Source organism: Grammomys surdaster, unplaced genomic scaffold, assembly GCF_004785775.1.
Source record: "Grammomys surdaster isolate TR1022 unplaced genomic scaffold, NIH_TR_1.0 193, whole genome shotgun sequence".
NCBI lineage: Eukaryota > Metazoa > Chordata > Mammalia > Rodentia > Muridae > Grammomys > Grammomys surdaster.
The window spans coordinates 11,187,675-11,213,783 of NW_021604638.1; the positions used below are offsets into that span (position 1 = coordinate 11,187,675).

General features: G+C 49.9%; 1 protein-coding gene across 2 annotated transcripts; it reads right to left on the minus strand.

Annotated features, from left to right (window-relative positions):
* Positions 1 to 915: 915 nt before the first annotated feature.
* Positions 916 to 26,108, minus strand: Hnf4a (hepatocyte nuclear factor 4 alpha). 2 transcript variants are annotated; one of them, XM_028769790.1, is made up of 10 exons: positions 25,855 to 26,108; positions 21,632 to 21,806; positions 20,631 to 20,725; positions 15,074 to 15,180; positions 14,294 to 14,449; positions 10,836 to 10,923; positions 9,319 to 9,474; positions 7,512 to 7,748; positions 4,794 to 4,916; positions 916 to 3,878 (listed from the first exon to the last, which is right to left on the minus strand). In XM_028769790.1, the coding sequence occupies exons 1-10, from the start codon at positions 25,967 to 25,969 to the stop codon at positions 3,736 to 3,738; spliced, it is 1,395 nt and encodes a 464-aa protein (XP_028625623.1). In that variant the 5' UTR covers positions 25,970 to 26,108; the 3' UTR covers positions 916 to 3,735. The 2 variants fall into 2 exon arrangements, with proteins under 2 accessions (XP_028625623.1, XP_028625622.1); XM_028769789.1 differs by having other exon boundaries at positions 4,764 to 4,916.
* Between the last annotated feature and the right edge of the window lies 1 nt (position 26,109).

Below are 26,109 nucleotides of genomic sequence, written 5' to 3' on the forward strand. Positions count from 1 at the left end.
CCCTCTTAGGAGGGAGAATCCTTTCACTCTCCCCATAAACCTGATGCTTAGAGTCAAGAAGCCAGGGTTGGGGCTTGGGAAATGGATCAGTTGGTAAAGTACTTATCTTATAAGCACTGTGTCCCCTGCATTCATGCTTCTGCCAGCATTTGTGTCTGGTGCCTTTGGAGGCTAGAAGAGGGAGTCAGATTCCCTGGACCTGGAGCTACAGATGGTTGTGAGCTACCATGTGGGTGCCAGGACTTGAACCCTGATCCTCTGGAAGAGCAAGCAATGCTCTTTACCGATGAGCCATCTCCCTAGCCCCTGGAAAATGCTTTAAATCCCAGTGATGAAGACAAGTGGATCCTTAGGGTTTTCAGGCCACTAGTAGCCTGAGTTCCATGCCAGCGAGAGACCTTGTCTCTCTTCTTGTCTCTAGAAACAAGGTGGGTGCTGTCCTTGAAACAACACATGTCCTTCCTGGGCATGACCACACACATTCATGTACATATGCAGCTTCTACATGCAAATACAGGCACGCACACACACATGAGGTGGGGGCAGGATGGAGGATTGGATTTCTTTCTTTTTTTTTTTTTTTTTGTTTTTTTTTTTTGAGACAGGGTTTCTCTGTATAGCCCTGGCTGTCCTGGAACTCACTCTGTAGACCAGGCTGGCCTCGAACTCAGAAATCCGCCTGCCTTTGCCTCCCAAGTGCTGGGATTAAAGGCGTGCGCCACCACCGCCCGGCTGAGGATTGGATTTCTACCTCTGACTTTCACAGAAAATCACCTTTCTGAGCCTTAGTTTCCCCATCTATATGAAGGAGATTATCCATAACTTCTTGATAGGAAAGATTATTAAAAAGGAAGGATTCTTGTCCACCACGAATGCCCAAGAATACTACGTGGAAAAAGACACCAGTAAAAGGACTTAGAAAACATATGTACCATTTATTTTGTTGATAAATTTTTGCTAAAACACAGGAGTAAGAACGGTTTTTGAGGTTTTTTTTTTTCTTTTTAACCCCTTAGGCAGTGATGATGGGGACTTGGGGATCAGTGTAGGACCGCGTGATGTTTGCACAACCACAGGAAGGTGCAGATTAATCTGACAGGACTCAGCCTACTTCTGAATGTTTGGGGTGAAGTTCATGATTTGAATTTACCAGGGTAGGTCACAGAGAGTTCTAGCAAAGGCAAATGGTGTGGTTATCACAAGGAACTGAGGATGCCCACTTCTAATCCTCTCCTGTCTACTCTCAGGGAAGCCTCCTGAACCCTGAAAGCTTCTGAGAACTCCTTGAAGAAACAGGCTGCCCTTGGGGAAAAACTGTGGCGCCCACCCCTGTCCACTATCAGCTGGTACTTAGTCCTGTCATATCATGTATTAGAAACAAAGCTCAGAAGAAAAAAAAACTGCAACATAGTATCCTCAGCTTATAATCAGAAGAGTAAACTTTCCTTTATTTCATGTTTCCTGTATTGTAATAAAGTTATTAATGTGGAATGGGTTTCTCCTTCAGAAATCAGATTGGGGCAGCGGCTGACCCCTGCCCCAGAAGACTGCTACCACTGAAGGCCAACATTACCTACTCCTCTCATGACGACACTGGGGATGGAGGGACAAAGAGTGGGAAAGACATGGACTAGAGGGAGTCCAGCTGTCCTGCCTTCATGCAGGGCAATCTGAGCGATCTGGCTGGGTCTCTGGGGGCACTGGAGTGAGAGTGGCCAAGGAATCTTGAGGGCTCTGAGCATGGAAAAGCTCCTCCTGACACCCAGGACTTGGCTTGAGGGGTTAACTCAAGCTGTCCTGACAGTCCTGGCCTGTGGGTGTTCTTTTTCTTTAAGCAGCTGGCCCCATTCCTCCTCCGCACCTCTTTTTCAGAGGACCTGTCATTCAGGCTGGAATTTCTGGACACTGGAGTGCTAGCCCCATCCACCCAGAAGGATCAGCCTTGATGGACACTGGGTGCTAGCCCCACCCACTCAGTAGGATAGACCATAACTCTCCAGTCTCACAGCTCATTCCTTCCACTTAGCACACCAACAGGCCCAGGGGACATTTTTCTTGTTCCCATTGGTCAGTGGCACTTTGTAAGGGCTCCACAAAGCCATCAAGAGTCAGCCAGGAGCAGAGTGTTGACTGCTGGTGATGAGCAGCTTCAGAATGTACCTTGAATGTAGCTCCTCAGGTGAGGCTGAAACCCAGGCTTTCTTGTTCTTCTCCTGCCCCTCACCCAAACTCTCTCAGCCCTGACTGCCAGACTAGACTGGTCCCTCTTCCAGGAACCACGCCTGCTGCTCCTCACCCACACTTGGGTCGATCAGCGGAAAAAAAGGACAGGAGTCATGGATCGACTTTACTATTATCAGTGAATGGGATTCTTAACTTCCAGTGGACTTTAGAACAGTCTCTTAGCTGGCCATTTCTGGAGCGAGCAAGCCTCGGGATTTGATTTGACACGGGTAAAGGACGAGGAACTCTCTGGATTCCATGCCAGGGGAAACAAGTGCTACCTGTGAGGCAGTTAAGACCCTCTACTTATATCTTCCATGACAATGTCTGGGTTACAGGGAAGGTTCTGTGAGACGGTGGATTTCTATTGTCTTATGACATCAGAAAGTATGGAGGAGCTTGACAAGCCCTGGGGGAACTCTGATCCATCCCTTTATTGCATTCCCAGGCTCTAGTATGGCCTCCTCACATCCTACCTCTTCAGGATGCCGTATTCATCTTCTGACAGCTCCACACTGCACCTACCCCTGACCTCAGTTTGTCATTCAGTGGACCCTAGCGTGTGCCCTGTCACAACTCCATGGGAACTGACTTCTTCATTCCCTCTCCCCCATACTATTTTACCTACCTATGGGCTTTTGCTCGGGCTGTCCTCCAATAAACTGGTCTGTGTTACCTGCTCTGCTATCCAGAAGCCTACCTTCCCTGTCTAGGGACAGGTGCAAAGCTTGCCTCTTTCTAGATGCTTTCCCAATGACGGCCATCCACTCGCCACATTCTGTTGTGGTTGCCACCCTTAGGTGGTTCTCCATCGGGCCTATCACTCCAAAGTTACAGCCTAGTGCTAGAGGCAAGAATCGTAGTGACGTTGGCAGAGGAGGGATGGCGACCCCTACCCTCTGTCTCACCCAGGTCAGTGCTTACAGTAGGTTCTCAGAATGAATGGGGAAACAGTTGCCATGGCTTCCTCAGCCTCCAGAGAGATGGCTTTGGAGAAGTCAGGTGGTGGAGGAGGGTAACGATAGAGAACGATCACCTGAGGTTGGCTCACCAGGAGAGGAATACTATAATGTAAGCTGACCCAGCCTCAGAAGGTTTGTTTCCAGCCCCCCTGACCAGCACCAGGAAGGAAGAGGCCCCAGCTGGCAGAGAAGGGAGTCGTTTTAAAAACAAGGTCTTGCAGCATCTGCAGACAGCCGTCCTTCAAGGGTGAAGAAGTTGAGGGAAGAAGATATGGAGGAAGATAAAGACAGCGGCTTCAACTTGAGAGGAGTCCAGGCAGTGGGAGACATTCCCCGCTGGGTCTCCTCAAGGCAAAGCCCCGCCCTCCAGATGCGGGGTCAGGGGTGGCAGTGTATGTGACCCTCGGCACACCTTTTTTTTGGGCCATGCACCCTTTCCATAGCTGCTCTGGGACTGGTCCCTCTTGTCACATCTTCTTTGCCATACTAAGTTACACCCAGGAGCTCTCTGAGGGTATGAGCCAGCAGAGCCCCGACCCCCAGTGGCTTGCTAGATGGCTTCTTGCTTGGTGATCGTTGGCTGGGGGATGGCGGAGGGAGGCTTGACTATGGTGGTGATGGCTCCTGGCAGGAGCTTGTAGGATTCAGATCCTGAGCCACTTGGTGGTGATGGCTGTGGAGTCTCGGGGGTGGCTGAAGGGCGAAAGACATAAAAGTTACTCAAAAATCCAGCCGTTGTGGGAATAACCAAAGGCTCTTCCATCTGCTGAGGTAATTCCATAACATAAGATGTTGAATCCAACCTCTAAGGTGATTATGGCTCAAACTTCTAGGAGTCCCAGATCCTAAGATCTATGTTTCATGAGGCCCTACTGCCCATCTGGCCACCATTTAACATGGAAACTCAGGCTGCTTTTCCCAGACCAGGGTCCAGGTGTGACTGTTCCCCAAAGCAATAATATATGTGTAAAAATATTCCGCCTTGGTAGAAAAGGCAGCAACTGAGTGAGGTCCAGAGATAACAGGGCCTAACATGGCCTTTCTCCAATATTTAGCAGAAGAGTAACACAAAGGCAAAGGCCTCTCATCACAGTTGGGTGAGTAACTTCCACCCAACGGGCTGCTTTCATTTGGTAGACAGCTCTCCCACAGCCAAACTCAATGAAATCCCTTGTACCCCAGGGGCCATCTCATCAATGATCCTGTTCTTTGAAGAGCTAAGTCCTTCTTAGTTGCCCGTTTCATTCAACTGCCTGAAGGACAACGTCACCCATCTGGCCAGTCCTATTTCAATGAACATCAAATAGATGGAATTCTCAGCCAACAGATGTTTTCCCAATGGTCCCCCCACCTGGTGGATTGTTTCACACAGTAGACATTGTCAGTCACCTCAAAGAAGACAGAGCCGTGCTGAATCAACAGCTTTGATCATCAACAACCCGCCCCCTTCATTTCCCTACTCTGAAACACGAAGAACTATGTTCCTGGTTCCCCCTTCTAGGTTCCCCTATCTTCTCCTACCTTCTTTCTTAGACCCCCCCTCCTTTACCCCTTGTAGGGTAGACCCAGGCTGCCCACCTGCCTGCCCCCTGGGTCGGGGCCACTCACACATCTGTCCATTGCTGAGATGAGAGGGCATCGTGTTGGCAACTATGACATTGGTGCCCATGTGTTCTTGCATCAGGTGAGGGTGCAGGGGGTGGTGGGCGTGGGGTGCATCACTGGCAGACCCTGTAGACAAAGAGGAGGGCATTAGTCAGAATTGGAAGTCTGGGAGAAGGACCACAGCCTTGAAGTACCATTTCCCCCAATGTGGCAGTCAGCCTGCTCCTCAGGACTGACAGTGCCTCTTGGGTGATGCTCCTGGGTTAGTAATGCAGAAATAACCAGGTGAGTCTGTGGGCTTCACGACTCAAACGAAAACAGGCACTTCTAAGTCTAAGTACAAAGAGTGGTGTCTTTGGTTGTATAATAAGATGATCATTTATTGCTGGGCCCCTCTCACATGTGGGTACAGGCTTAAAGCACTTTCTACGCTGTACAAAATTATACCCTTCTGTTAGTTCTGGAGGATGGACACCGTTACCATCCATTCTGCAAATGAGACAGCATTACCCAGGGAGGTTATCTCACCCAAATGTGTTGAAAAGCAGATCACAACTCCTGATCCTGACAGCCATGACACCTGACCCACAGCAATCACGGGGTTGCTGTGAGGAGGAGGTGAGTTACTGCCTGACAGTGGTTCTCACTGTGGGAGAATTTGACAATTCCTGGAGACATTTTTTATTGTGATTCCTGGAGAAACTCTACTCGTATCTCATGGGCAGTGGACAGGCATGCAGCTAAGTAACACCTGGGACATCTCCCCTCAAAAAGGAGTTATACCTCTCCCAGATAACCAATGCTGCTGAGGCGGCCAGCCTTGGCTTCCACCTTGGGGACACTGATACCCCAACACTTCTGAAGCCCCCAGTTCCAGCTTCTCCTGCTGACTGTCGCCACCCCAGAAAGAGTTCTTCAGATTTATAGGGGGGTTAGAACTGACCCTCCATTTCTCTTTAAGGGGTCTTTAGTCTTTCTTTAGCTCAGCCAGGATGCCATGGTCTGTGGTTAAGTCTCACAGCCAACCTCAGCTCCCTCCACCCAGCTCCCCTTCATGGAGAAAGTTATAAGAGGCTTGTCTGCCGTGGCTCTGACTCATCACTTTCCCATTGTCCCATCTCTCTGTGATACCCTCCCAATGTAGTTCCCATCCTCCGAGCCCTCTGATACTGCTCTCAACAAAAGGACCAAGAGCCTGCATGCGGCAGCTCTCCTCCCTCCCTACTCCATCCCTTCCCTCACCCTTTCCCTCCATTTCCTTCCTTTTCTCTTATCTGTCCCCCCTCCCCCATTTAACACCGTTGTTCGCTCTGTCCTCCTGAAAACATGTGTTTTTCTTGTATTTTATGGCTTTCCTGCCTTTCTCCCATGCCCCTAGCTGGTCTTTTTTTTTTCCCCTTTAAAGCCTTCCTTGACACATCTTCCTCTGACTCTTAAATGCTAGAAAGCCCATGGCTGCTTTTCCTCTATTGTTGGGCCATCCGATGTATGTACTTATGGTCTTGGTAACCCAGCTTGGATTTCCAATGCTCATGCTGTGTCAGTCCAAACGGAGCTGGATTATCTGAGCAGCACCCCAGACTCAGACTTAAGTATTTCTCCATTTTCCTTGTCAGTGAATGATTCCATCATTGCCTCCACTGCTCAAAGCACAAGCACAGCCTTGACCCTTTACTTTGTCATCTCTGCCACTGCCCACTTCAGCATCTGCTGCATCCAGACAGCCTCCCTGCCCCTCTCTCTCCCTGCTCTTGCTCCGTTCCCACAGTCTAAGCCACCATAATCTCAGACGATGCAATAGAGTAATTTTCCTGGCGATTTTCTCTGCCCCTTGCTTTATGAAATTCATTATTGACCCCTAAGTTAGATCGGCCTACTTAAAACTTTAGTTTAATTTTCAGACTCTTTACAAAAGTGGCAGAGAGAATAAAATACAACTTCCTCCTTTTTCCTTCCTATCTTTCTTCCCTCCATCCCTTTCTTCTTCCCTCCCTCCTTCCCTTCTTTCCTTCCTCCCTTCCTTCCTACTTTCCTTCCTTCCTCTCATTCTTTCCTTCCAAAGTGTCTCTATATTTCCCTGGCTGCCTCACAAACTCATGATCCTCCTGCCTCAGCCTCCCTGTTGCTGAGAATCTGCTCAGGTTTGCTCCTAGATAAAAACTCAATGTTTTGACCCTGGTCCATCAAGTCTTGTTTAGGACTTGGTTTCTAGAGACTTTTACCTGCATCTCCTCCAGCTAACATGCTTCTCACACACGCCCTTCCCTTACCTCAGAACCTAGAAAAAACAACCTATGCTTAGAATGTTTTCCAAGATTTTAAAATACAGCATTTTTTTGCCCATCAGAGGCACCACCTCAGGGAGGCATGCATCTCTTGGTTGACTCATCTAAAGGCTCCTGTGTGACTTGTCTATTTAAATTTTTTTTTTTATTATCTACTTGGTTTTTGTCTACGGTATCATTCCCACCTTACAACAGAGACTGAATGACTCATTGAAGACCCTCATCATCTGAACAAATAGACCTTCTTCCTTTTCTCCAGTTTTTCTTTTCCCGACGAGAAAGCAAGGTCCAACAGACAAGGAAGATCGTCCAAGGCTCCCACTGAGGAAGCAGTGGAGTCCAGAGGCCATTGAGCTCAGACGCAGGTGAAGCCTGGGTCTCAAAGACACATGGCACTCCAGGTCTTCAAAGCGCATCCCCCCTCAGTGTTACAGACCTCCGAGCAGCATCTCCTGCAGCAGGTTGTCAATCTTGGCCATGCCGAAGAGTTTGATGAACTGAATCTGCTCGATCATCTGCCACGTGATGCTCTGTAGGGTGGGCAGCAGCAGCAGCAGCTCTCCAAAGCGGCCCCGAGAGTCGTACTGCCGGTCGTTGATGTAATCCTCTAGGCTCACCTGCACCTGCGACCGCAGCCGCTTGATCTTGCCTGGGTCGCTCAGCCCCTTGGCATCTGCAATGGGAGGGGTGTGGTCAGGGAAGACCAAGTGTCTCCTAACTTGTAGGCCCAGATTGGATGACTTATTGACCTTGAAACCCAGGGAGCTTTAACTAGAGCTGGGACAAGAATTTATGGTCCTCAATAGCCAGCTTACACTAGAACCTAAAGAGTGTCTTCCTGGAACCAGACGGAGAAAGATACAAAGCCCAGGAGAGCATCTTGGCATCTCATTTCTCTTTTAAATATTTTCTCATGCTGTGCTAGGAATCAACCGCAGCACCTTGCATACAGTAGACAAGAGCTCAGCTATTGAGAGTCCTGGCTTCTTGTCTTGGGCAGAGGGAATAAGGAAGGCTTGCGCACCTCACGGAACCAGTTGCTGGAAGATCCATGATGTGAACTTGGGGCTCCCAGCCCACAGATAAGGTCCCACCATCTAGACCCTGTACTTGTCACATCAAGAGATTCCCTCTCCCTTGCCTGCTGCCACCTGTCACTTGGGGACTCAGCTGAGGCTTCAGCTCCTCCAGCAGAAAGACACCTCACTCACACTTCGCACCTTTTTTCCCATATAGTTAATCATCTATTATGGAGTTCCTGTTCTGTACCAGCCTCAACTAGGTCCCCTGCCGTAGGCCAAGCTGCTGACTCTCTTAGTGCCAGTGATGTCACACCTGTTGCTGAGCAACAGCCACCTGCTCAGCCCCAAGCTTTCCACTGCAGGACTAGAACTAGACCCTTACTCTCTGCAAGAGGAAAGCAAGACCATGTGTTGGAAAGACACATATCAATTAACAGCCTGAAGTTCAAATCTGTGCTCTGTTAGTTCCTAGTTGTGTGGCCTTGTTTGAATTAGTCTCTTTGCACCTTCGTCTTGTTTGAAAATGGGGTGACGACAGCTCCTATCTCACAGGTAACATGTTAAGATAATCTGCACGAAGTGTTTAAAACTGGAAGCCCTCAATAAGTGGCAGTCATGTTCCTTTTGACTGCTTTGATGCTGGAGGCTGATCACTGAGAAATCAGGGGCCAGCACCAAGGACAGCGCCTCGCGCCTGACAGGCCCACACGGCAGAAGGGAAAAGAGCACCAGCGAGCCTCAGATACCGAGAAATAAAAGTAGGTGTTGCACAAAGATTTGACTACAGACATACTGTGAAAACTCACGGATGAGAGTCAGCACAGTCAACAGGAAGAGGACAGGGAGAGCCATAAAGGAGGGGATCCAGCCTCAAGAGAAGAGCAGAAGATGCTGACCATAGCTGACTGGAGGAGAATACCACTAAGAGTTTCAGTGGTAAACAACAGAGATGGGAAAGCCGCAATAATGGCGCCCCGGGAGGATGGGAGGAAGAATGCTCGGGATGATGGACAAGAGGGAAGATGGGAAAAGTAAAAGCCTTCGTAGTTGGTGTCCTGTCAAGTCCTTCCTCCCTGGGAACCCTGGTCTGCCTCGTCTACTCAATGGAGCTGATGAAAAGTACTTCTGGTTGTCATGACAACATGAGAGGCTGTGAGTCCAGCAGGAGTGAGACAGCAGGGCTGAGGGTGTGGAAGACCGGTTAGGAGGTATGGATGATACCTGGGTCGAAGAAGATGATGGCTTTGAGGCAGGCATATTCGTTGTCGTCTATCTGCAGCTCTTGGAAGGGCAGGACCAGCTCATCAAGGATGCGGACAGACACACGGCTCATCTCCGCTAGCTCCGGACAGTGCCGAGGGACGATGTAGTCATTGCCTGAATGGGTAGAGGGGAGAGGATGGGATTATTACCTCGGTTGACCCCTATCTCCCTGGTTATAGTTTGCAATTAAGAGCATGCCTGGTACTGACGAGGGGGAGTTACTAGGTCAGTGTGCCCGTTTTACAGATGAGAAGTCTGAGGCAAGTGTGAGGAAGGTGATTGCCTGGAGTCCTGGGCTAAGGACTTGGCCTTTCATGTCTCCCAAACTCCTTTTACCTGCACGACTCAAGATGAAGGAAATAAAGCCAAGGCCTACTTAGGAGGCACAAAGGCATGAAGGTCAATGGCCACATTCTGGAATGGGGTCACTTCATCTGAATGGCTCTGTCACTTAGCTGGGCATGTTTAGTTGACATATATGACTTGTTGTCCCTCAATTTCCTTATAAAAATAGGAGTATCTAAGAAATATCTGGGGGTGGTATATTCAAAGAGGTGTAATGAAACATTTGTTTGGCCGTTTGCAGAGTCCTTGGCATCTAGGAGATGTTATACAAAAGTTCCAAATTATAAGTGTGTCCTGAAGGCTCAGGTGACATGGGCTGGGAGGAGGGGCTGGATCATTCCTGGCCACCTTTCGTTTCAACTCCTGAAAGAACCTTGAAATGTCCTGGAGATTCTGAGGACAACAGACTGCTCTCTAACTCGAAGGCCTGGAAAACCCCTCCCTTGCTCCTGTAATTCCTACATCGGAATTGGGGAACCATCTGAGAGCTGGATTCTAGAATCTTGTACTTTGGTCAAGTCTACAAACAGGGCTGGGTTACACTCATTTTCATTTTGTTGAAGTGACGTGGCCGGCCACGTGCTCTGCCACTGAGCTACACCTCCAGGCTCCTCTTAAATGTTTTCTTACATTGCATTTTATTTATTTATTTTTGGGGAGTAGTCTGTGTGTCACAATGTGCTCTCAGAGGTCAGTGCACAATCTCAGGCGTTGGTTCTCTCTTCTCACCACGTGGGTCCTTAAGCTTGAAGTCAGGTGTAAGTCTTGGCAAGAGATTTACCACCTGAGCCATCTCGCCAGCCCAGGGTATTACCAGTGTGCTCTCAACTGATAGTGACTAGACTTTTTAAACCATTTGTTATTTTAGTTGAAGATAATAAGGTTATGTTATGTTTCTCAGGTGTAAGTGCACTATTTAGTGCACTCGGGCATGTCTTGACCTTGTAAATCTCTTGCCTCAGCTTCCTTAGTAGCGGGGATTACAAACTTAGATGAGTGTATCCAGTTTGGGATAGTTTTGATCTGCCTGCCTGGTCCTTGTGTGTTACTATGGAGATACCCTTCCCTCATGGGTGCACCAAGCCAGACTCCATTTCTCAAGCTCTGGCTGGGATGGGCAGCCTCCTCACCTAGGAGAAGCACATCCTTGAACACCATGGACCTCTTGGTGGCTCCGAGCAGCAGATGTTCGCCAGCATGGGCTCTGAGCAGTGCTACCTGTAAGAAAGAAGGTGTGAAGTCTAGCATCTGCACCCCAGGTAGGCTGCTCATAGTCAAGTCAGCTCAGTGTTCCCTCTGCCTTACTTGTCTGAACTCTGAAGAGCACATCATAAAACCTCTGCCTTCCTCTCATGACTCATGAAACGAGCAGTATAGAATGGATTCTACAGAGGCCAGGAAGGTGGGAGCATGTGCTCTCCAAAGTAGGTGAGCTTCTATTTGCTCTGCTCTTGAACCAGTATGTCTCTATCTTTGGACAAGGAGCTGTGTCCTGGCTTCATCAGGGTGTGTAGCCATTCCTAGCGTGCACGCCTCAGACCAGAGTCCCCAAAGACCCAGATAAAGTCAACTTGCCCCAGATATTCTAAAGCTGTGGGTCCCAAGTTTCTACCAGTGTATCAGCTTCAGGGAACTGTGAAGGGTGCTTTAGGGAAACTCATAGTCGTGGGCTCAACCCCCAGCGGCTCTGACTCTGTATGTATTAGGCAGACCTGGGGTACAAAGGCAACAAGCTTCCCAGTTGGTCCCATAGCTCCACTGAGTTTGGGAAGTCACCAGTGCTGAAGATATCCACAGAGCCTGTAAGATTCTGCAATTCTCAAAGAATTTACATGAGCTTCCATGTGGATGTCAGTTCTTAGATGTGTTCATGCCAAGTACAGGATTGGCAGGTGATCCGTTGCCAGGTTCCATCTTTGCGTGGCAATGTGTAGAGACTAAAGTTCAAGGTCAAGTCCAGCTGCCTTGTGGGACATCGCCTGTGCATTAGAGCCATTAGCCTTAGTCCTTGTGTGATAACCAGAGAATAGCAGCAGGATGGTGCCCCTGGGGATCTGTGTGCTCCATAGGAGGTCACAGGTAGCAAGGCATGCTGGGAGAGTAAGGTGCTTCTGTGTGCTCTTTTAAAAAAAATATGTGTGTGTGTGTGTGTGTGTGTGTGTGTGTAGGTCAGAGAATAGTGATTCTCTCCTTCCACACTGTGAGTTCTGGGAATCAGCCTTGGCAGCAAGCACCTTTCCCAGCTGAACAATCTCAGCATTCTTCCTAGACGCTCTATGAGACAGTGCGGGGACACAACAGTCTCTGAGCTTGTAGAACTGCCAGGTTTTGAGATCGAGGAGAAGGGAATGATAAACTAGGATTGGGGGGGGCTGCAATGGGAAGAAGGGGGAAAAGAGGGAAGAAAAGAGAGGGAGTGGGTACACAGAGCAGTGAGACAGAGAGGCTGCATTGATGGAACTCAGCGTGAGACTCTCTAAAGCTGTGACTTGCTGTGCAGCTCCGAGGATCCTCAGAACACAGGAACGCACAGACCTTTATTGAAACATTCGAAGTAAAGAATGGGGAAAGGAAAGGATGGCTGGGGCAGTGACAGACGACTGAGGCAGCACCCTGACTTCCACCAGATCCACTTCCTCCTGAGCCCACTCATTACGACCCCTTTCCACTCCACCATGGCTGGAACCCACGAGAGAAACCAAAGACAAAAGGGGATGGGAAAGCTTGGAGGTGAGACTGTTTTCTGTTAATAAGAAGGGATACAGAAGTCGCTAACCACTGAGTACATGCTGCCCAGTAGTTTCTGTGTTCTCTCGGCCTGCAGAACAGAGGACCAAGTCAAATCTCAGCCTGGTAGCCCATGTGCTCTGGGCTTTAGGCCAATCACTTTGTCTCTCTAGGCCTTGTCCAGTTCAGATCTGGCCTCCTAAAGCCAGGAGACGGCTACCTAGTATAACAAGAAGATGGTCTCTAGAGCAATGGAATTGTGGATCCTTTGGAAGGCCATGTCCCCAAATCTCCCAGGTGGCCTCATCCATGCTAAGCAAGATGGGCTCCTTATGTACCATGAAGAGGCTCCCAGATCCAACCCTCAGACATGGCAGCTTTGGGGTATGGGCAGGCAAGGGGGCGTTAATGATTGGCCCATGTTACTGGCTACCCATCACTGCCCTCAGAGAATGCTCTGAGACCCAGCCAGGGAGGTTTGGGTGGGAAACAGAGGTTAACAATTGCTCAGCTTGGGGGTATCTTGTTGTCCTGCTAAGTTCCTGGGAAGGAACAGGGGGATTAAACATTAATTCAGACTCTCTAGCAGAGGGACAGGGGCTGAAGCATGAGGAGGAGTGGGTGAAGGCAGGGAAAGCTTGGACACAATCCCTGACTATCAGCTCTCCAAAGGAGAGCTGCATCCAGGGTCCAGACTCAGAGAGGCAAGGAACAACCAAGGCAGTGTTGACCTAGAGGGCCCATGGCTTTCTTATAGGTGTTTGTAGAGGCTAGGAAGGCCTGGCTTCTGTACAGAGGAGCAACGGTGGGGCTGAGAGACTTCTCTGAGGCTTTAAGAGACTGTATGCAGCCAGGTGTGGTGGCACACACCTTAGGTCTCAGGGCTCAGGAGGCAGAGGCAGGCAGATCTCTGTGAGTTTATGGACAGCCTGGTCTACAGAGTGAGTTCCAGGACAGCCAAGGCTACATAGTGAGGCCTCATTTCAAAACAACAATCCCCGACAAAATAAGAAACAAGACAAGGCAACATCAGACTCATGTTCAAAGAGTGGGTGTTTTCAAAGTTGGGAAGGCAATCTCTCTCTTTTCCCGAAGCAGTGAAGTTGTCTGGGGAGGCCAAGGTGTGTGTGTGTGTGTGTGTGTGTGTAGCCATTATATGAGACATTTCAGGAACTTATCCATCCAAAGACTCACAGTGCTGCCTACCCCCACCCTTCCCCTCCATGAACCCGTTTCAATAGTCCAGAGAAGGTGCCTTGAAATATAAAATGCTGACTTAAACCATCCTGGGGGGAGGGGAGCACGAGACTTAGCGCTGGGGAGGACAGCGGAGGCCCAGCTGACACGCTGTTGGTCCATCCAGACTTTCCAAACAAACACAGCACTCGGAAGAGATAAACTCCCACTCGACAGATAAGAACACTGGGCCTTGGAGAGAAGTAATTTGCCCCAAGTCACACAGGGAACTGGTCTCAAAACCAGAGCTCAAGCCAAATCTCCTGAGCCCTGGCCTCAGGTCCCTGTCAACACCTCCAGGAGAGCAGAATGATGTGGAGTCTGAACTTTGGAGCTTCCCTGACTGGTCCTAATTCCTGTTATGATGGTTGCTGGCTGTGTGACCTTGAGTAATTTACTTAACCTCTCTGTGCCCCAGTTTCCTCACCTGGAAGATGGGAAACATTGCTACCTCGAAGTCCTTAGGGGGATTGAGTTAATATTTGTAGAGCGACTTATGCATTTCTGGGCACACGTGAGTGTTCCATTGAATAAAATCAAACCAGCTCAAGGCTATATCCTTCGGGGCTCAGTTGGATCCTGATGGCCCAGTGTACACCATTGCTCTCAGCATGTGTGCATTTACCTGGTCATCCAGAAGAAGCTCGCAGAAGGCTGGGATGTACTTGGCCCACTCAACCAGGACCAACAGCTGCTCTTTCATAGACTCACACACATCTGTGATGTTGGCAATCTTCTTTGCCCGAATGTCGCCATTGATCCCAGAGATGGGGGAGGTGATCTGTGGGGGACAAGGAAATGCTGGGGATGGCGGGTTTTCCCTGCACTTCCTGTCCCTTACCCCAGGAGGACTGTCTAGTGGCCGGTAGACTGTGTAGTGACAGGTCAGTAGGAAGTTTGAAGCAAAGGGACAGGAAGGATTCATAAGCAGGGAGCACTCCGTTTGGAGCACCACTCGCTGCCTGCCCCGACCCAGCTCTTCCAGCTCCTGAGTCCCAGGAATCCCTTGGCGGTAGAAGAGGACCGGGGCATCACCCTCATCTCATCTATGCCCAGAGAAGCACTGTGACTTGCCTGAGGTCACACAGCCAGGGGTTGGCTGAGACCATTTGCCATCTTGTTGCAATGGTTACTTCTATTTGGTAGGACTGCTCTTGAGCCCTCCAGGAAAGCAGTTTGTGTGGCCTATGAACACAGGCGTTGGGATGAACTAGACAGTGCCCCAAGACGCCAGACCTAGGTTTGAGTTTGATCTGCCACACACCAGTGTGTGGCATTGGGTTTGGTTTTCCTTCTGTGGTGCTTGGGGACCTGTCCATGTGGGCCTGCAGGGTCTGGTTAGAGGAGACAGAAGTAGAAGAAAGTTTCCACTGGAAGGGAGCCTGGGTAGAGAATTCCTTGGTACCTGCTGGGACAGGACCTCCGCCTGCAGGAGCGCGTTAATGGAGGGCAGGCTGCTGTCCTCATAGCTTGACCGCCGCGTGCTGATCCGGTCCCGTTCATTTTGGACGGCTATGAGGAAGAGGTGGAGAGAGGTAAGGAGAACCGCTGAGCGGAGGGAGGATGTCCCATGACTGTTACGGAGTTAAGAGATGTGAGAGGAGAGGGTTCAACCTGGCCTGGGGCCACCAGAGTGCTGCAGGGGGGTGTTTACTCTGTGTGTGTGTGTGTGTGTGTGTGTGTGTGTGTGTGCATGCGCATGTATGCGTGCATGTGTTTCAACATACATGTGCCATGGTGCGTGTGTTATCAGGCTTGGTGGCCCATGCTTCACTGAGTCACATTGCCTGTCACATGCAGGCTCTTCTAACTCAGTTTGCAAAGACGGCACATTCGAAAACTTCCCCCGGCCTCATATACGACGAGAAGGCTGAGGAAATGACCAGCCATCGCTAGGGACAGGTTACTGACAGCTCAGTGGACAGACCACAGCCTGAGTAGCACAGAGGGAATCTGTTGCCATCCCAACCCACGATCCCTGCTCGCAAGCCCGCTGGTCTCTTCCCTTCCAAATAAGCAGACCTCGTCCCCTGATACAGAATGACCCTGAAGCACCAGGCAGAAGTCTTAGGTTGGACATGGAGGCCTGTCTGTTTCAGTGATCTGACTGCTGGAAAGAACGCTGCTCTCTAGCCTGAGTGAATGAGAGGAAGCAGTCTCTTTCCTGCCTCACCAGGAACTCTCCAGAATTCAGGAACCTACGGCCTTGTTTCACAGGCCTCTGGCCCACCATCCACCCTAAGCAGGGTCAGTATGGGCTTAAGGTCTTCTCGCTGTACCACCGGTCCCCTGGAGTCTAAGGGCCTCACTATGGAAGAAAGAAGGAGGGTGGGACCTCTGTTTCCCCATCTATCCAAGGCCTCTTCCCGTCAGCCTGCTCCTGCCGTGTCTGCTATCTTAGGGGCTGGTGGGCAGCGTCTTCCCTGTACACAGACACAGACTGTCCCTGGCTCACGAGGACTGCTGTGGCATCACGCAGGAGACCCTGCTCTGCCCCTGAAGGCTCCACTACTCTCCCTGGGGCGGGACCAGGCCCTTCTAAAGATCTTGAGATCCAAGGCGCCTGCATTTACCCTTTGGAGGTGAGCTGCTCTCGGAATCCCCCTAAAGACATCCAGGTCACACATCATGTTTTGCTCAGAATGGCTGTCTCCTCAATCATCACAGTCCTTAGGAGTCTACCCTGTCCCCACCTCCCTGTCACTAGCCCTGCCCTCATTCTCCCACCCCCACCACCAGCCCCACCATTATCTCCCTGTCACTATTTCCCTGTCACTCATTTGTCCCCACACCTGCCTTTATATCTGGATATCCACACAGGCCACACATGTGCTCAGGGCCATCTCAGCCATTCCTGATCCCTGGGATCCCTTTCTTTTACCTTCAGGGGTTGGAGAAATGGTTCAGTGGTTAAGAGCACGTTCTATTTTTGTGGAAGACCTGAGTTCGGTTCCCAGAATTCATATCAAGTCGCTCACAATTGCTCTGCCGGTGCCTGCATTCACTCGTGTGTGTGTGTGTGTGTGTGTGTGTGTGTGTGTGTGTATACACACAATTAAATACAAAGCAAATCTTTTTAAAAACTGTCACCTCAGGTGCGTTTGCAACCACCTCTGACACGGTATTGCGCCCCAGCTTCTGCCCTCTTTTTCCTATTTTAAACTTCTCCAAGGTATCAGTTATAGTGAATTCTTTGTTACCTAGCTCCTAAGCTCCAAAAAAGCCAGACCTTCCTCCCTCTTATTGACTGTCAGTCTGACTCCTACAGTACACCCCGACACACAGTAGGTACGCAGTAAATACTTGTAGAATGACAGATATCACTGGATGAGAAAGCACACAACTATGAGGTCCACTCCCTCCCACCCTCCAGTTTATCCTTAATTTCAGAATGTTGAACTCTAGAGTCGGACATGCTGGTTTGTGTGTGCAATCCCAGAGTTCGGGAGGCCGGGGCAATGGCAGCTTGGATGACACATCCCAGAGCCTGGAGGGATGGCTCGGCTGATGAGAGGACGGTACCACTCTTACGTTAGAGCATGAGAGCTTGGTTCCCAGCACCCACGTCACAGCTCACAGCCACCTATAACTCCAGCTCCAGGAGCTCTAATGCCCTCTTCTGCTTTCTGAGTGTGCCTGCACACACACACACACACCACACACACACACACACAGCCCAATAATGATAATTAATAATACTAAATCTAGGGGGGAAAAAAGGTAAGATCTTGTCTCAAAAACCCAGAGACAGAAAAGTCAGTCCGGGTAGGACAGAGACCCTGAGGTGTAGAAGTCCCTCCACTGCACTGGTTGTACCAGCCTACCACACCCTTCCTGGCAGCCCAGCCTGCCCTGTCGCCTGCCCCCACTGGGCTCCGCAGGGAGGCGGGCGGAATAAAAGACCGCTGTCAGCAGCTGTGGATAGAGATCCTCAAGGTTAGCCGGCCCTTATCAGCACCCTCGAGCTCAGTCACGGAATGATGTTTTCCTAATGTTTGCGCAGTATTAGCAGGGTCGGGGACCTAATGTAACTTCCATTGAATATTAACCGACAGGACAGAGGTGGAGAGGACATGAGCCCGTCTTCCTAGAGAGCCCTGGGTGGGCCCTAGTGGCTCAGCTGGGCTTGTGAGGAAGGTCCTACAGGGTGGGCCATGCTCCTCCTGTACTTCTTGGTTGTGGTCTCTGGCCTGGCTTTCTGCTGCCCAGAGCTGGGCTTTTGTCCTGGGCTTGGGAGCCAAGGCTGGGCAGGTGTCCCTCTCTCTGACTTCAGTCACAGGACAGAATTTTCCATCAGCTGTTTTCTAGCTTGCTAACACCCAAGACTCCCCCACTCCCAGTCTGCCTCCTCCAGGGAAGCCCCTTGTGGCCTCTGTGGTACATCCTTTGTCTAGGACTCATGGACCCGTGAGCTCTCCAATGCTGTGCCAGACACTTCAGAACCAAGAACAGAATGTGCCAACCCACAAGGATCTTTCCAAATGTCAGTCCAGAGAGCTTGAAGGCTTAGTTCTGACAGTCTCATGTCCTAAACTTCACTCTCTCCCAACACATCTCATCGCTTCTCGTGCCTCAGTTTCCCCACCTGAGACCCAGGAAGATCTTCCTTTACTAGCCTTAGCTGCTCTGTAAACTTTGCTTCCAGCTCACTTTCTGGTCCTTGGGAACTTTAGGACGTCCAGTCCGTTAAGTCCATGTGCAGGAGACATTGACAGGAAAATAAATGAAAACAAGTCCCCAGTCACCCGGTCAGTGGCTTTGGGATTTTTTCCATCAAGCTGAGGAAGGGTTTTGGGGACAGCCAGATCTAGCAACAGCCTTGCTAGTGCTTGCCCAAGGCATCCCCCAGAATGCTTTGCTCTCCTGGTCTACTTGTACCTCACAGTCTCTCAATAATGCACACGTGATACACACACACACACACACACACACACACACACACACACACACGTGTTTACTGGCCAGCACTGTCTGCCAGTGACTCAGTAGCTGTCCTGTTTCCCTGGCAGAAGGTTTATTTCTCAGCCCAAAGAAGCAAGCAGTTCTTTTCAAGGCTGACATATGGCTGGATGGGTTAGGACTTCTCTCAGGAGCTAGGATCTATCGTTGCTTGGTTTTGTGGATCATCTGGAAAAGAAGAGCCCAGAGGGGCTGGAAGCCTCCCTCAGTTTTCCTCTAGAAACTCTGTTTAACCAAAGACACATGACCACATGCAGACTTACTAGCTAGCCCCGTTGGACTGCCTGCTTTTCTCCCACCTGCTGAAAATTCTGTAGGAGAGACTCATTCTCAAACACAATGCTTATGGCTAATCACAGAGTGCTTATTATCCCAGGGAACTGGAAAGCAGAGCCACCGGCTGTTAGAACTCTACAACAGGAAGCCCTTAGGCGGGAGTCCTTCATCTTGTCTCCAATATTCACATGTGTAACACGTTCCCCTTCCACAGAGCAGCCCTCAAAGAGAAGACAAGGTTAGCCAGGGAGCCGTGTGCCCACGGGAAGCAGCAGGGGAAGGCGGAGGGGGACATGTCAGAGAAGCAAAGGCCCGCTAGAATGGGATGTGTGTGGAGTAGAATCCTTGGGCTCTAATTTTCCAACAAAACTCCCCAACTTGCACTGAGGATATGAAAGGACCCTTCTGAGGGACAGGAAGGAAGAATGATGACAGGATGGAGGGCAGAGACTGAGCAGGGGCGGTCATCTTTAGCTTGCCTTCTGTCTCTCTCAACCCAGCAGGAGCTAGATCCCAGATTCTTGATTCATAGATAGGGGGGGGGGGGGAACTTATATGTGTGCTTGTGCCTGTGTGTGTGTCTGACAGTCTGGCCAGAGAAGAACAGTGTGGGCCGGAAGAACACGTTAGTTGGGGAAAGTAAGTTGAGAGAAGGAAGGGAAGAGGTTTGAAAATGAACTCAAGTTATTTAGAAAAAAAAAGTTTAAAGATTTTTGTTTTAATTCTGAGCTTGAGAAAAAATTCTCTCTCTCTCTCTCTCTCTCTCTCTCTCTCTCTCTCCTTCTTTCTTTTTTTCCTCTTTCTTTCTTTCTTTTTTATTTTCTCCATAGGCTGGGAGTGGCCCAGGGCCCTGCATGTTTGCCAGGCAATGGCTCTACTACCATGCTCTGGCTCTGGTCGCTAAAAACTGTCATAAATACACGAGGCCTGGAGGGCACAGGGTAGGCAGCACCGAGGTGTCCACACAGCATGAAGCTGGAGTTGAGACATCTGCCCTTTCAGTAACTGCCATGGATGGAGACTTTGGCAAGGTGACTAGCCAATTCGGTCCCTCAGTTGCTTCTGCCATGAGAGGGTGACAGTATTCATTCCAGCCTCTCAGAGTGACCACGGGAATGAAATGACCGGCGACACAGGGAAGATGCAGCTCCATGTCTGATGCAGGAGTTGGCCGAGGAAGATTTAGAGGACACTGTACTAGGTAATTCCATATCCACCATCCAGACTGGATTAGACGCCTCAGCCCACTCTTAGAATGGGGAAATTTCTAGCGATGACCTGATACCCAGCAATAAGGACTAAGGGGGTTGTGGTTCCTGTCTTTAGACAGGAAGCTCAGAATAGGACCCTCTGTTCATATTAGCGAAGTCTTGGTGTCAGGCCCTTGGGTGTTTGCTGTGTCGTGGTCTATGTTTTTCCTAATGCTTGCGATAGCCATTAGAAAGAGCACCCATCTTGGCTGCCTCATGGTAGCACAGGAAGGCCCAGAGGCAGTTGCTGGGAGCTGGAGTGAGTGAGTGGGAGCTTTATCTCTGAATCTTTCTCAAGACCAAGCCCAGCCGCTCCCTGTGGTCAGATCTCCAGGCCCTCCCTCTTCTCAGCCATTAGCCAGTCATCCCAGGGCCTGTCACAGAGCCATAAAGTATGGCTACAGTTGTAAATGCTGGGTTGGTTGGAGCCTGCGTGCAGGTGGGGCATGGGTGGGGGGATGGGGGGCTGGGACTCACCTTCCTTCTTCATGCCAGCCCGGAAGCACTTCTTGAGCCTACAGTAACGACACTGGTTCCTCTTATCTTTGTCTACCACGCACTGCCGGCTAAACCTAGAGAGGACATTGGATGGTTGGATGGAGGAGAAATAGCCTCTGCCTCTTAGGACAGAATCAGGACCTGGCTGTCAGTCAACCCCGCAGCCTCCCCGCTCCATGTTTACACCCCAGGAGTGCTTATGTTAATCAGAAGCCAGAGGGGTCTATGGACTGTCTGAAAGTCCATCTTGTCCCACTTGACATAGGAAACTGAAGCCCAGGAAGGTGGCATGTGACTTTGACCACTCAGCTGGTTGAACTGGAAACCTTAGTCTCTGGGGTACCAGCTATTTCATATCCTATGAGAGCCCATAGCCCTTAACATGCTCCTGGCTTTGGCTTAGAGTCAGTAGTTGGTACACAGCAGGTAAAGGCAAGGTTATGGGGGATGGGGTGGCTTTCAATAGGACTTTAGCATTCATCTATGTTGGTTGGCTGCAGGTAAATTCTTAGCCCTCCCAGACATAACCTTCCCCATCTACAAAATGAGGATGATAATTGTTATCATGTCAGAAGGGCATTGGCAGGTGACAGTGACATAGTTAGTACAGGCTTGTCATGGGGCAATGGCTCAGTCAACTGCTTCTAGTATTTTACTGTTGTTATTCAAAATGAGAGATGCTTTAGAAAGAGGGGTTTTCATAATCTTGGGGCACTGGGATAGATGGAAGGACTTAAGGCCAATGCCTTCCTTGTTAGAACCTAGAAAAAAAGCAGGTTGGAGGGGTGGTCCTAACCCCTCTAAGGTTGTTAGGCAGTTGCTAAATTAGCTGCTCACACCTGGATCCACAGATGCCAAGAAACTAGACTGTTCTTGAACGTCTGGAAGGGCAGATGCTTCAAGATGGATACTCAGAGAACATGAATCCCAATATACCCATGTCCCAGCTGAGAAAGTTAAGGCCCGAGCTGGCTCCTCACCTGCAGGAGTACATGTGGTTCTTCCTCACGCTCCTCCTAAAGAATCCCTTGCAGCCGTCACAGCTCGAGGCTCCGTAGTGTTTGCCGGTGGCCCGATCGCCACAGATGGCGCACAGGGCACTGACACCCAGGCTATTGGATGAATTGAGGTTGGCGCCTTCAGATGGGGATGTGTCTGCACCAAAAGAGGGTGGATAAGGATCCAGGATGGGGAGAGAGTAAAACAAACCAAAAACAAGCCTGAGACTCACAATGGGCTACCTGGAGCTGGGGGCAACCCTGTCCTGTTCCCCTCAGTGTCAGGTGGCTTTTGGAGTCTCAGTTTCCGGTCTATAAACCAGAACCAACTGTACTGCTGATCTCCTGGGGCACCTGCTAGGACTTGCTTCAGCTTCCCCAGGAAGGAGAGGAAGCTTTACCACCAGAGTCATCTACAGACTCCTAGTTAGGAGCTATGGGGACAGTGACTACCCAGCTACTTTGTTATTGGAACTGGACCAGGGGGACACTAGCTTAGCCTTCAGACTCCACAGAACTGCCCAAAGAGTGGAAAGATATACGCAGAGAACATTCTTTCTTTGCCTCTAGGGTGGGTGCTGACAGAGTTACCACATGTGGGCAGATGTGGGACCCTCTCACCACAGGCCAGAAGCCATCTCTCATCTGAGTGTGAGGAAGACAGACTCAAAACCTCTGGCAAAGGAGACTTCAACTTGTGTGCCAAAAGTCCTGGGCATTTGTACTGGTGCTACCTATAACTCACCTCTGGTCTTGGACCAGCCCTTTTCCTAGCCTCAGTCTCCCCTACTGCGAAGGGATCAGTTTAACTAGTTTGGCTGGTTTTAGAAATATGTGTGTGTGTGTGTGTGTGTGTGTATGTGTGTATATATATATATATATATACGCACACATACACACACACACACACACACATACATGCACACATCAAAAGATTGCACTTTTTCTAAAAGCAAATCTTCCACCACATATAAACTCTTTAGAAAATCTCATCACCCAGAAAGTAAAGGCAGGAGGATGAAAAGTTCAACCTAATATCAAAAAAAGAAAGAAAAGAAAGAGAAAAAAAGGAAAAAGAAAAAAATCATCCTTCAGAGATTTCACTCTATAATCATTCCTCCCAAAATAAAAGTCCTTGCGTGTGCACAACACACACACACACACACACACACACACACACACACACACACACACAGTGGGGTATTTCCATAGAAACTTGGGCCTATGACCTTGGTTCCTAAGGGAATGTCCTATTGCAAACTGAAGAGGGCTGTGGTATGCTGAACCGGAGACTCTGAAGCCTCATAGCATTGGATCAAATCCCCGTTGTTCTGTGGCACTGGGTTATTTCTTGTCGTTGTCCCCCTCCACTTGTCAGACAGAGCATCATCATCTCCCGGTGCTGTCCATAGTCAGTGAGTCAGTCAGCCGGAAGTGCTTGCCATACAATACGTTCTAGAACTGTCTGTGAGTTAAACACACTTCTCTGCAGAAGAGAACTTGCCCGGCAGGTGTCTTGCAGTTGTTCCTCATTTCTGCTGTCTTCTGGCCGAACCGTTCGTTCCTAGGACTTCTGAGTGTTCAGAGCAGAGCCTCCTCCGGCTAGTGAATTATTCCCAAGGCAGGGATAATTGTTAAGCTTCATTGACTCCTTCTCCCTCATCCTTTCCTCCCATGACCCCCAGGGAGAGCTGAGCCCGCAACTTGGGCAGAGGCTGGCAAGGTGTCCCCTTGCTGGGCAGCATGGGCTGGGCACAGTCAACTGGATCATCTCCCCCTGAGGTCAGCAGGCCACTTCTATTTCCCAGTTAAGAACACTGAGGCTCAAAGAGAGCAAAGGACTTGTTCGGAATCATTACACTGCTGCCAGGCAGAGGGGCTGGGTTACTATACTGTGCTCTTAGCCATGTTGCCCATGGCTGGGAATCTGTGGGGACTTTAAAAACAAGACCCTTCTGCTGTTCCTGAATCAGGGATGGAATGTGGGAACAGATATCCTTAACACCTTCTAGCCATTAGCTCAGGATAGACTCCAACCACTTTGGAGGACAACCTCCTGTAACCTCAACTCTCAGAACTTGAGAAGGGCATACAGATCCTTCCGACATATAGTCCTAGAGACTACCCATGTAGGGACCAGGATGAAACAAGCTCAAAGAAATACCTCGTAAACCTTTTATGCTCTTTTACCTGTCTGAGTTTTACAGATGAAGAAACTGAGGCTGGGGAGGAAGAGTTTTTCCAGAGCTGAGGGGTGACTGGTATGTCTTCGGGACACTTAACCAAGGGCTTAGCTGCAGGCACAGGAGCACAGAACTCTTAGATACTGAAGGGGCTGTGTGGTGGCCAGGAGTGTGACTGCAAATATTGTCCCTGTGGGAGTCACATGCTACCATCTCGGGGCAGAAGCAACTAGTTCGCCCTGAACACTTCCCTGAGTGCCTCCTCTGAATCACCCATGGTCAACAAGGCTGGGGTAAAGGAACTCATTTCCATACTACACAAGAGACAGAAGGGGGTAATGTACCTGAGGACACACAGTACTTGGCAAGAGATACTAGAGGCAAGCAGCAGGAGTGGGGAGGGGGTGGGGAGAGGGGGGACTGACCATGGACAGAGCCCACACATTGCCTCCTCCTTCTAGCGAGCTCGAGAGCACACACAGCTTTCCAGACCTAAGCCTTGAAGTTTGAAAGCTGCTGCACAATAAGAGTCACGGATGGAAGGTGGTGACAGACCAACCTCAGCCAGGTGCCGTCTCTCCAATGCTAGCCTGGAACCTGGTCCCGTCTTTTCCAGAAGCTTCCCATCCTCCAGGATGCCTGCTTTCTCAACCCTCTGGCAAAGAGAACACTCTCCACCCACATACATATTCTCGTTGATATTGGAGCAGATGTTTGAACGATGGTGATACAGGGACAACAGAAACACAGACACACATGCTGCTGCCGTGAATCCCAAGTTTTGGTATATAGTTAACAGTTAAGACCTTCATAATGTAGCCCTGGTATTTTGGGAGGCTACATCAGAGGACTCCAAGTTCCAGGCTAGCCTGGGAATATGTTCTAAGTTTCAGGCCAGTTCAGGAACACATACACTCTGTATCAACAACAACAAACAAACAAACAAACAAACGAAATCAAGCTGGGTCTGCCGGGCACAATCTTTAATCTCAGCATTTGGGAGGCAGAGGCAGGTGGAACCCTGTGAGTTTGAGGATAGCCTGGTCTATATAGTGAGCTTTAGGACAGCTAGAGCTATGTAGAGACCCTGTCTCAAAAAAATAAAACAAACAAACAGACAACAACAACAAACCCTGTCAAGTGTCGCTACACAATCTTGTACACCAGAGAGCATTATCCGGTAGCACAGAGGCCGTATGCATATGTACAAAGGCAAGATGCCATCCAGGGCCACCAAGCAGAAAGCACAGGGTATGTCCACATTTACAAGTGTGTTAGGTCTGTCACCCACATTTACAGACACTATTCATACACACATATATTCAAGCCAAACAAAACAAACAAACAAACAAACAAAACCAAAACAAACCCAAAACCCAAATGGTCCTGGAGACAGAACTACACACCGTTCAACACATACAGATGAAGCTGAGACACAAACTCAAAAGGGGGAACAGACACGCAGGTGTATTCTTGCGTTCACCATGTCACTTGTACACTCACAAGGACACCTAAGACAGTACATATAAACGCACGCCGCTGGGCTGGCCTTTTGGATAGGAAGCCCGAAAATTCTACTTTTCTCCTGAACTCCAGCTTCCCAAAGTCTGAAACGTAGCCATGCCTCCTGTCACAATCTCTAGAGACAAGACAGACCTTTTGTTGCTTGCACATAAAAGGGCCCAGGGGCCTGAAAATAGGGCCATGTTGGATAGGATTTCTACAGCCACCCAGAGGAAGCTCACCATCATGGCCCCATTTCCTTAACATGGTAAGCAGGGCAGCGTAAGTCCCCGGGCCTACATAGGGAGGATCTGGGGAATTTTTCTGTTGGAAATCCACCTCTGCAGGCCTCGATCACCCAGAATGCCTCTGGCCACAGTAGGAAGGCCCACTTGCTTTACCTGGCAACACCTGTACAAGCCTATAGGACCAACCTACAATTTTCGGTATTTCCCCTCCCATCCCAAAGTCCAGTGCCAAAGATCCACTCCATCCCTGGGCACAACTGCCCCCACCTACCATTGCCCATGGTCAACACCTGCACATTTTCAAACTCCAGGGTGGTGTAGGCTGGATCCAGAGCAGCACTGTAGTCAGCCATATCCATGTCGGCGAGGGTTTTAGAGAGTCGCATTCTCTCCTACCCACACCTCAGCCCCCTGTCCTGCCCTGCCCAGGATGCACCCAAGCCCCTGGGCTGAGCCCCAGCCCCCCGTCCCCGCCCTCCTTCTGCCTCCTCCCAGGTCCCTTCTCTGCCTTCCTCTGTTTCAAACT